The sequence below is a fragment of the Mixophyes fleayi genome, chromosome 5, assembly GCF_038048845.1.
Source record: "Mixophyes fleayi isolate aMixFle1 chromosome 5, aMixFle1.hap1, whole genome shotgun sequence".
NCBI classification, from domain to species: domain Eukaryota; kingdom Metazoa; phylum Chordata; class Amphibia; order Anura; family Limnodynastidae; genus Mixophyes; species Mixophyes fleayi.
This window is the reverse complement of record NC_134406.1, coordinates 904,791-916,288: the sequence shown is the minus strand read 5'-3', so window position 1 is coordinate 916,288 and position 11,498 is coordinate 904,791. Positions and strand designations below refer to the sequence as shown.

At 48.5% G+C, this 11,498-nt stretch overlaps 1 protein-coding gene across 2 annotated transcripts in view; it reads right to left on the bottom strand.

Annotated features, from left to right (window-relative positions):
• Positions 1 to 677: 677 nt before the first annotated feature.
• MAPK15 (mitogen-activated protein kinase 15) overlaps positions 678 to 11,498 on the bottom strand; it is a 29,453-nt gene continuing 18,632 nt past the window's right edge. For both annotated transcript variants that reach the window (XM_075211496.1, XM_075211497.1), the window contains 5 exons: positions 10,180 to 10,285; positions 9,339 to 9,624; positions 8,756 to 8,853; positions 5,341 to 5,505; positions 678 to 1,217 (listed from right to left, as the gene is read on the bottom strand). In XM_075211496.1, coding sequence (XP_075067597.1) covers positions 1,014 to 1,217; positions 5,341 to 5,505; positions 8,756 to 8,853; positions 9,339 to 9,624; positions 10,180 to 10,285 — 859 coding nt within the window. In that variant the 3' untranslated portion in view covers positions 678 to 1,013. The remainder of the gene's footprint in view (positions 1,218 to 5,340; positions 5,506 to 8,755; positions 8,854 to 9,338; positions 9,625 to 10,179; positions 10,286 to 11,498) is intronic.

The window sequence follows — 11,498 nt, the reverse complement described above, 5'->3', positions numbered from 1 at the left end:
TACTTACCTACCGGTATATTAGGACACATATTATCACATGTACTAGGGAAATGCAGGAAGATCGGGATTGGTATGAACAGGTTGAATGTATGGCTAAGTCCTGATAATATTTCACACTTAAATGAAGTTTAACAGCACACACAGGTCAGCAATTCTGGATAATACAGTTGCTGCTGTTATATCATTTTCTTACTTGTAGATTAATTTCTCTGCCATAATGAGAAGATGTTCTGCTCCATGAATTGTTGGAGTTCTGTGCTAACCTATTAGCATGGACAATAAGTTTCCCTTTAATTGATTAAATTTCACCGTAAGAGATATTCTATGTCTTTGTATTTTTCCTACCTTTCCCACTACAATCATAAATTAGAAGGTGGTATATGACAGGAGCGATTTCAATAAAAACAATTTACAGTAATTTACATTTAAAGTGAGATTAAATTTATATGTAACATGACGGTGATATTATTCTTATGATTATATCTTGTGAGGAGATTGAAGAAACTATATACAGAATTAATATTTCATTGTGGTGGCTGGAACTCCATCTTCAGTTTTCATTCATTTTATGACACATATAATAAGCAGCTTATTTCACAAGAAGTGATGTAGTAGATATTGTCAATTTTTACCTACAACCCATAAGGTTACCTTTCAAAAATAACCACACAAAACAGTTTGTATAAATAATCCACCTCTATTATCTCATTAGACCAGTATAAAATACACCATGATGTAAAAGGTACAAATATCACATCACATGAAAATACATCACTTGTTTATTGCCTGCTCAGTGGTCCCAGGGTCAGTCTATATACAAGGCACATATCAGATGTATGCTGAGGACGTGTGTGACATAGTTGGAACGGAGATGTCATCTGAACACAGCAAAAGAAACAGGCACTTAAATGGCGACTGGACTGTAGATCCAACTTGTAGATCCAGCCCCTGGAAGATAGGGCCCATAGCAGCTAATGTGCTTACAGCAGAAACAAGCAAGTTTCTCTGCCCCATCACTTGTCCCCATGTGAGCAGCTCTGTAAAGGCAGACTCTGTAATGCCGATTTACTGATGGTCCCATACGCCTGGGTGTAACTCTGAAGAGAAGCCTTAGGGTCACCAGCTGTGCCAATGTTGGATGTTCCCTGGAACATCTTCCTGCTGAATTTCTGAGCGGATCGCACGTCACGAGTCTGGCCGACCGGCGTTCGCTGGTTCTGTAGTGAAAAGAACAAAAGAATCAACCCCGACATTCTACAAATTCAGTAACATCTACTGGAGGCATCAGTGCTGACCGACAGATATAACTACATATTAGACTACAAGTTAACCCGTGCATGATACTAATGCATTCTAGTCAAATCAAGCTACTTAAGGTGTTAAAAACTCCCCACTGTCACCCCCGGCAACCACCAACCACTCCCAACTGTCACTTCTCCTTCAAGAAATATATAGGTCAGTGTATAACTCTGCCCAGCAGGTGGCGCTGCAGCTTGGTTTTATTTTTTCCACACACAGACAAACACACGCCACTAGACATTTATATTATAGAATCCTGACCTCAATCACACTCATTGTACCCACGCCCTACTCACCTCAGTCACACTCATTGTACCCACGCCCTACTCACCTCAGTCACACTCATCGTACCCACGCCCTACTCACCTCAGTCACACTCATCGTACCCACGCCCTACTCACCTCAATCACACTCATTGTACCCACGCCCTACTCACCTCAGTCACACTCATTGTACCCACGCCCTACTCACCCCAGTCACACTCATCGTACCCACGCCCTACTCACCCCAGTCACACTCATCGTACCCACGCCCTACTCACCCCAGTCACACTCATCGTACCCACGCCCTACTCACCCCAGTCACACTCATCGTACCCACGCCCTACTCACCTCAGTCACACTCATCGTACCCACGCCCTACTCACCTCAGTCACACTCATCGTACCCACGCCCTACTCACCTCAGTCACACTCATCGTACCCACGCCCTACTCACCTCAGTCACACTCATCGTACCCACGCCCTACTCACCTCAGTCACACTCATCGTACCCACGCCCTACTCACCTCAGTCACACTCATCGTACCCACGCCCTACTCACCTCAGTCACACTCATCGTACCCACGCCCTACTCACCTCAGTCACACTCATCGTACCAACGCCCTACTCACCTCAGTCACACTCATCGTACCCACGCCCTACTCACCTCAGTCACACTCATCGTACCCACGCCCTACTCACCTCAGTCACACTCATCGTACCCACGCCCTACTCACCTCAGTCACACTCATCGTACCAACGCCCTACTCACCTCAGTCACACTCATCGTACCCACGCCCTACTCACCTCAGTCACACTCATCGTACCCACGCCCTACTCACCCCAGTCACACTCATCGTACCCACGCCCTACTCACCCCAGTCACACTCATCGTACCCACGCCCTACTCACCCCAGTCACACTCATCGTACCCACGCCCTACTCACCTCAGTCACACTCATCGTACCCACGCCCTACTCACCTCAGTCACACTCATCGTACCCACGCCCTACTCACCCCAGTCACACTCATCGTACCCACCCCATACTCACCTCAGTCACACTCATCGTACCCACCCCATACTCACCTCAGTCACACTCATCGTACCCACCCCCTACTCGCCTCAGTCACACTCATCGTACCCACCCCCTACTCACCCCAGTCACACTCATCGTACCCACGCCCTACTCACCCCAGTCACACTCATCGTACCCACGCCCTACTCACCTCAGTCACACTCATCGTACCCACGCCCTACTCACCTCAGTCACACTCATCGTACCCACGCCCTACTCACCTCAGTCACACTCATCGTACCCACGCCCTACTCACCTCAGTCACACTCATCGTACCAACGCCCTACTCACCTCAGTCACACTCATCGTACCCACCCCCTACTCACCTCAGTCACACTCATCGTACCCACGCCCTACTCACCTCAGTCACACTCATCGTACCCACGCCCTACTCGCCTCAGTCACACTCATCGTACCCACGCCCTACTCGCCTCAGTCACACTCATCGTACCCACGCCCTACTCACCCCAGTCACACTCATCGTACCCACGCCCTACTCACCCCAGTCACACTCATCGTACCCACGCCCTACTCACCCCAGTCACACTCATCGTACCCACGCCCTACTCACCCCAGTCACACTCATCGTACCCACGCCCTACTCACCCCAGTCACACTCATCGTACCCACGCCCTACTCACCCCAGTCACACTCATCGTACCCACGCCCTACTCACCTCAGTCACACTCATCGTACCCACGCCCTACTCACCTCAGTCACACTCATCGTACCCACCCCCTACTCACCTCAGTCACACTCATCGTACCCACGCCCTACTCACCTCAGTCACACTCATCGTACCCACCCCCTACTCACCCCAGTCACACTCATCGTACCCACGCCCTACTCACCTCAGTCACACTCATCGTACCCACGCCTTACTCACCCCAGTCACACTCATCGTACCCACGCCCTACTCACCCCAGTCACACTCATCGTACCCACGCCCTACTCACCTCAGTCACACTCATCGTACCCACGCCCTACTCACCTCAGTCACACTCATCGTACCCACGCCCTACTCACCCCAGTCACACTCCTCGTACCCACGCCCTACTCACCCCAGTCACACTCATCGTACCCACGCCCTACTCACCTCAGTCACACTCATCGTACCCACGCCCTACTCACCTCAGTCACACTCATCGTACCCACGCCCTACTCACCTCAGTCACACTCATCGTACCCACCCCCTACTCACCTCAGTCACACTCATCGTACCCACGCCCTACTCACCCCAGTCACACTCATCGTACCCACGCCCTACTCACCCCAGTCACACTCATCGTACCCACGCCTTACTCACCTCAGTCACACTCATCGTACCCACGCCCTACTCACCTCAGTCACACTCATCGTACCCACGCCCTACTCACCTCAGTCACACTCATCGTACCCACGCCCTACTCACCTCAGTCACACTCATCGTACCCACGCCCTACTCACCTCAGTCACACTCATCGTACCCACGCCCTACTCACCTCAGTCACACTCATCGTACCCACCCCCTACTCACCTCAGTCACACTCATCGTACCCACCCCCTACTCACCTCAGTCACACTCAGTGTACCCACCCCCTACTCACCTCAGTCACACTCATCGTACCCACGCCCTACTCACCTCAGTCACACTCATCGTACCCACGCCCTACTCACCTCAGTCACACTCATCGTACCCACGCCCTACTCACCTCAGTCACACTCATCGTACCCACGCCCTACTCACCTCAGTCACACTCATCGTACCCACGCCCTACTCACCTCAGTCACACTCATCGTACCCACGCCCTACTCACCTCAGTCACACTCATCGTACCCACGCCCTACTCACCTCAGTCACACTCATCGTACCCACGCCCTACTCACCCCAGTCACACTCATCGTACCCACGCCCTACTCACCCCAGTCACACTCATCGTACCCACGCCCTACTCACCCCAGTCACACTCATCGTACCCACGCCCTACTCACCCCAGTCACACTCATCGTACCCACGCCCTACTCACCTCAGTCACACTCATCGTACCCACGCCCTACTCACCTCAGTCACACTCATCGTACCCACGCCCTACTCACCTCAGTCACACTCATCGTACCCACGCCCTACTCACCTCAGTCACACTCATCGTACCCACGCCCTACTCACCCCAGTCACACTCATCGTACCCACGCCCTACTCACCCCAGTCACACTCATCGTACCCACGCCCTACTCACCCCAGTCACACTCATCGTACCCACGCCCTACTCACCCCAGTCACACTCATCGTACCCACGCCCTACTCACCCCAGTCACACTCATCGTACCCACGCCCTACTCACCTCAGTCACACTCATCGTACCCACGCCCTACTCACCTCAGTCACACTCATCGTACCCACGCCCTACTCACCTCAGTCACACTCATCGTACCCACGCCCTACTCACCCCAGTCACACTCATCGTACCCACGCCCTACTCACCTCAGTCACACTCATCGTACCCACGCCCTACTCACCTCAGTCACACTCATCGTACCCACGCCCTACTCACCCCAGTCACACTCATCGTACCCACGCCCTACTCACCTCAGTCACACTCATCGTACCCACGCCCTACTCACCTCAGTCACACTCATCGTACCCACGCCCTACTCACCTCAGTCACACTCATCGTACCCACCCCCTACTCACCTCAGTCACACTCATCGTACCCACCCCCTACTCACCAGTCTAGCACTGACTGCTGCTACGCTCACAGCCCCGGTGGGTACTGTCTCTTTCCGGGTGAGAAGGTTGTTAGGAGCTGCTGCCCGCGCCTGCTGGGCTAGTGAAAAAGAGCGAGCTCTAGTAATAGGAGCAGTTTTTCCTCTTGGCTCCATGTTTTTAGTGACCTGTGTGGAAAAATAACAATATGCAAGTGGATTATCATTAGTTATTGATAATGAGCACAAACCGGCTGCCACTTAGGTATCGTAATAGGGAAGAATAAAGAACATTTTATGTGCAATTTATGGACTCTGCTGCTTGAAGTCTGGAGTGTGTGTGTGTGTGTGTGTGTGTGTGTGTGTGTGTGTATTCATACGCTTGTGGGGACATTGACCTGTTTACACACCAACACGGTGGGGACCTTAGTCATAGTGGGAACAAATATTGAGGTCCCCACAAACCTTACCAAGGCTAATCAATACAGGGGACATTGTTGATTTGCTCGGCATAAAAATCTGCCAATGTCTCCGCGAGTCACTTTTGTCGGATCAAAAGTGTGCGTGTGCCCAATGTGGAGGGGAAAGCGTGTGTGCATCCTACCGCTAAAGGTCAGTAGACCGTCCATATATATAGCAGGAAGAGGAAGTGACTGCAGGTTTGTTTTATATACCAAACAGGTCAATACACGGTTGCATCCGTCTACTGCCGAAGGCAAAGTGGGCACAGCAGAGCCCACCAGTGGCTCCACCTATAGCCTGGAGAGTAGTGGAGAGGACACTTCGGAGGGAAGCAGTGCAGGCACCAGCAGTGATAACCCATTGCCTGCCAGTGAAGCAAAGTGCAGGTACCCAGAGATTAGTTCTCTTTACCACCATTCTTGACCTTCTGAAAACGGTGTTTTAAACACAGAGGGTCGGAGAGACGATGCATTGTCTGCCCAAACGCTATCCAGAAACAGTGATGGCTGCAGGGTGTATAACTAATGGCAGTTCTGACCGTACTCTGAGAAGCCCCTCTCAAAAATAGCCCAACACATGGGGCATGTTCACCGCAATCAGACTGAAGTAGCCTGGGCCATGAAATTCCCCAAACTTTCAAAAGATAGGTGCAAGCAATTGGCACATCTTCACAATAGGGGCAACTTTACACATAATGCTGAAGCAATAAGGGCAGGACATGGGGTTCTGGTCCCGCGCACACTTCCAGACAGAGAGATCGATGCCAAAAGCTTCATGCACTGTGCTGCCTGCCAAGGCTTGTTTGCAAGAAAATACCTGTGGCGACACATAAAGAGATGTAAGGTAAACCGAAGAGGCAACAAGCCCAGACCTGGCAAAACAGAGTCCAGTCACTGTGCACCATTGCTCAGCCTGTTCCTCCTGACATTAGTGGTGGATGTTGTAAGCTCTTGAGTGACATGACCACAGATTAAATCTTACTCGCAGTCAAAAATGACTGATGCATCATGCAGATGGGGCAGCATCTCTTCAGCCGGGTCGGTTCAGATGTTGGTTGGCGTCAGAAGCTTAGAGAAATAGGCAAGCTACTACTACAGGTCAGAAGAGTTACCCCTTTAGAGAGGATGGAAGACTTTATGCACGTAGTAGATGCTGTGAAGTTGGTAAGCTGGCTATGATGAGACAGGTACATGTAAGACGCCTTTGCTGGCACTCAAGGTCGGGCATTGTGGAGTGCCGAGCCATGATGGAGGGCTGCATTGCTGCAGTTAAAAAAACACACAAAACATTCAGAGGATATACAAGGTGAGATGGAACGAGCTGCCTTGAAAACTCTTAAGGAGTCCAAGTGGAACATGGCTCAGCTCTTACCTTTCATGGAAGATGTGAAAAAGATGCATTTGTACCTTGATGAGAAGCATCAAGCCTACTGAAGTGGTCTATCCACGGGGCCTACAGTTAACCACTGGGCACTGCTTGCAAAAATCACCCTGGCATAAGTAATCTTGTAGAGAAGCACAAAGAATGCGGAGTGGATATCCAAAATGTCTACATGTCTGTCAGACCAGCTGCCTTGTCACACTTCAGAGGCTCCGATTGCATATGACTTTTTGCCGAGAGTGCGGGGCTAAACATCCCCACACACTGTCTTCCATAATGCTTCGAAAGCTGGTTTCCACTCTCTCAAAGGTCCTCAACCTAAACCAGTGTTGGCTACCCTGTGACACTCCAGGTGTTGTGAAACTGTAAGTACCAGCATACCCTTCCAGCAATAAGCTGCTATATATTGGCAAAGCATGCTGGAACTTGTAGTTTTACAACACCTGGAGTGTCACAGGTTAGCCAACACTGACCTAAACGATACATAACTGGATCAGTTAGCAGACTCCCTTGGGCACGACATTAGGGTGCACCGGCAGTATTACCGCCTCCCAGCAGGTACCCTCCAACTCACCAAGATCAGCAAACTGTTAATGGCTCTCGAGAGTGACAGACTGGCCGAATTCAAACGCAAGAATTTGGACGAGATGAACACTGATCCGGACGGCAAGTTGGAAATCTTGTATCTGATGTATGCGTTTGACCTTTACCCTCGTTCATTTACATATCTGTTTCTTTTCATGACCGGTCCAGCTACAGAGCGACATGTCAGATGATGAGCAATCCCCCGTGACAAAGGGACAAATGGTCAAGCGTTCGGTCGAAACTTCCACGTCAAAAGAGAGATTGTGCAGGGACCTGGCAACACGGGACCAGTGTGCAGCCAAGGCTTCCACAGGTAGGTGTAGCACACAGTTTCGTTAGGCAAAAGCACTTTGCCTTCTTTGTATTTTGCAGGGTCTAATGGACTGCTCTACTTTCATTCAGGTTGTAGAGAAATGCGGCGAAAAACCTGGGACAGAGAGAAGAACCAAGCTGTGGAGAACACATGATGAAATTTATCCAAACATGCCGGGTGCCCAGCAAGCGTGACTGTGTTCCGTGCCGCATGGCTGAACCAGCCATACTGATAGATCGGAACTGGTCGAAGGTGAAATTCTACATAAAGAACTGAATAACAGCTTTAAAGAGAGATCAAACTTGTTGAAATCATACAGTGGTTGAACAGGGCTGTAACCTCCAGGGCTAGGTGTCTGTGTATGCCGGCATGTGGGTGTCCTCAGACGGGTAAAATACATGAAACTTTCCACACCATGCAGTCTGTGTCAGTACTTTAAGCAAAGTCAAAGTGTAAGTCTCAAGTAGTAACTCTGTTGACAACCAGCTCCTACATATACCCATATGATTGTTCTGAAAGGGCATTAGGAAAGGGATGTCCCTATGCGTCATGTACCAGACATGGGTCCTTACCATAAAATAAAAACAAGTGTGTGTGTATATGGAAGATGTGTGTATTGCATTTTATTTACAAAGAATGGATAAAAGAAAACGGTCATCGTATGTGTCTGCGCCTCTCGGACGACAACGGCTGTCTTACCACGTTTGTGCCAGACTGAGAGGCTGAGTTCTGGTCCTGGCTCGGCTGACATCCTGACTTCTTGTGTGGGGCGCTACCTCGCCAATGGCCAGACCCAGCTAAAAGTTAAATGATAATGTTACTAGGTAGGGGAAGTGCACATAATGGGCAAGACACACAATTATTAGTAGTAGCGAACTGCAAATAAAGTAAACATATTTTGTATCACTGTACAGGCAGAAACCAGACTATGGACACATGGAAGAGAGAGAAGCTCCAGAGTGTGCGGAGTGGGAGCGGGAGAGAGAAGTGACAGAGCCAGAGGTCAGAGCGGGAGAGAGAAGTGACAGAGCCAGAGGTCAGAGCGGGAGAGAGAAGTGACAGAGCCAGAGGTCAGAGCGGGAGAGAGAAGTGACAGAGCCAGAGGTCAGAGCGGGAGAGAGAAGTGACAGAGCCAGAGGTCAGAGCGGGAGAGTAGTGGCAGGGCGAGGGATCAGAGCAGGAGATGGAAATGATGAATATCAGTCTAAGTAAATATATATATATAAAGGACAGAACATAAATGGCATGTAGTATCATGTCTTATGATCTATGTATTACATACACTGTGTCACACTGTGTGTTATGGGGTTATAAGTTGGAGCCTTAGGTTTAGGGCCCGGTTGCATGCTGTCTGTGTGCCCGGCAGGAGCAGCACAGCTGTCGGGGACACGAGGAACAGCGTGGGTGGTGGACCCCTGGATCCTGCCAGCGTTCGACATAGAAGCTTCTGCGTCTTTCTCTTTTGCTTGTACATTTGGCTCCTGGGAATGTTTTGCCACAGGGCTGACAATTTCTTTAAGAGTTTCTCGTTTCTGTCTCCGAGTGTTAATTTTTCTCTCTAGAATCATCTGCAGGAATACAGCAAAGGTCATTAAGCGTATATATTCCACAAATGTTAGGGACATGAGATGTATAAACAAAAACCCACATTGCACCCAGAAATGAGTAGGCACTTCACCCCTGGCAGTTTATACCCAGAGACCTCACGTATCCGCCATGCTGGGGAATTTTTACATTATTCAGACAGCTCATCTAGAAAAGGGGAAAAAGCCCACATACGGCTGAGCTGGTAAATACACAATTTATGGTATATATATGGTCATGTCCAATAATTGCATCAACCTATATCTGACAGGCCAGACATAGAATTTTGGGTGGAGGAATTTGCCTGGAAGATGGCGGTAATTTTGAAAACCTGTCAGACGAGCATGTTTAGTCCGTGTGAGGCTATGGTGATTGCCAGGATATTGACTTAAAAAGAAAGACATCGAGAACTGGAGACATTTGAGGTAAAAGCGGGATGAGGTCTTAGAATATATTCTTTGATACGGATAAGAACACGTGTAGTTCCATATAAGGTTTATGCTGGTACACGGACACAGGCGCATATATATGTTCCTCACCTCATACAACTTATTTCGATATTCAGCCACAGACAATTGAATGTCGTCATCCAGAGGGAGAATGACATCATAATCCAGCGCTGGCTCTCGAGCTGGAGAGTGAAATCTGAGACAGAGACATGGGTCACCTGAGACATTACGTTCAAAGATAATTATTTTTTAAATAGCTCCAGCATAAGCCACAGTAGTTTACAATTAGGAACAAACACAATAAGAAGACTGGGTATTAACAGACAAACAAAGTGGTAAAAAGGTGCAGCTGCAGCTCACAATCTATAGAGGAAAAGACTCCCCAAGGTTAAGAGCGCAGACACTGGATACAGGGTTCTAACCTCAGAATTACGAATTAGATTGGTCTAATCTGTAGGTCACAGGACTTACAGCAGGTAAGTAGCCGTCAAAGCAGGATCTTGAAGCAGTGATGTTTTATTAGCTCATGTAGTCCTAATAAGGACAGTTACACACCAGTCTGTGGTACTGGCCATCTATCCAGAAGTTACAGATGATATAATAATGATATATTACATGACCATTATATTACATATTTACACAGATACCCTGGCAGGAGGCAATCCGCCCTCCTGCCCCTCTAACCAATCCAGGTGCTTTATGCAGCCTGGACATAAATCAGCTTGGAGGAGTTTAACACCTTTCTACATTGCTGCTAGTGGCACCACATCTTCTGAGGTTTTATATTGAATGTTTACCATCAGGATATAACATTTCACTAATCTTGCTTTTAACACAATTTAACTTGCAAAATTCACATTAATCTGTGATCACTTGCATCCTTGCATCCTGAGTCTTACACACATAGGAAGTCTATCAGCCAGTCTAATTATCCCCCTTGTGCTTTCAGGCTCAACAGACGTGTTGGTCATTCATCAACGAAAAGGTCTAATTAACATGAGATTACCTGTCTCCAGACAGTTGCAAAAACACATCCCTCCCATTTATATGCTTACTTGGGACTTCCTATAGAAAGGTTACAAACATACTGTCTCCAAAATAAATACATTTCCATACAAAACCATACCAATATTAAAAAAAAAGTGCATTTGCAATTATGTAAATTGGAGCCTGCGCCACTAATTTAAATAAATTTGCACAATAAATTATTTCTACATGATCCGGCCATAATATATAAATATATTATATACACACTATATGGACAAATGTATTCGGCAGCGATAACAGCTTCCACTCTTCTTGGAAGGCTTTCCACAAGATGTTGGGGTGTTTCTGTGGGAATTTGTGCCCATTCATCCTGTAGATGAGTAAGACTAAACTGCCTCTGTAATAATTATTGTTTGGTGACC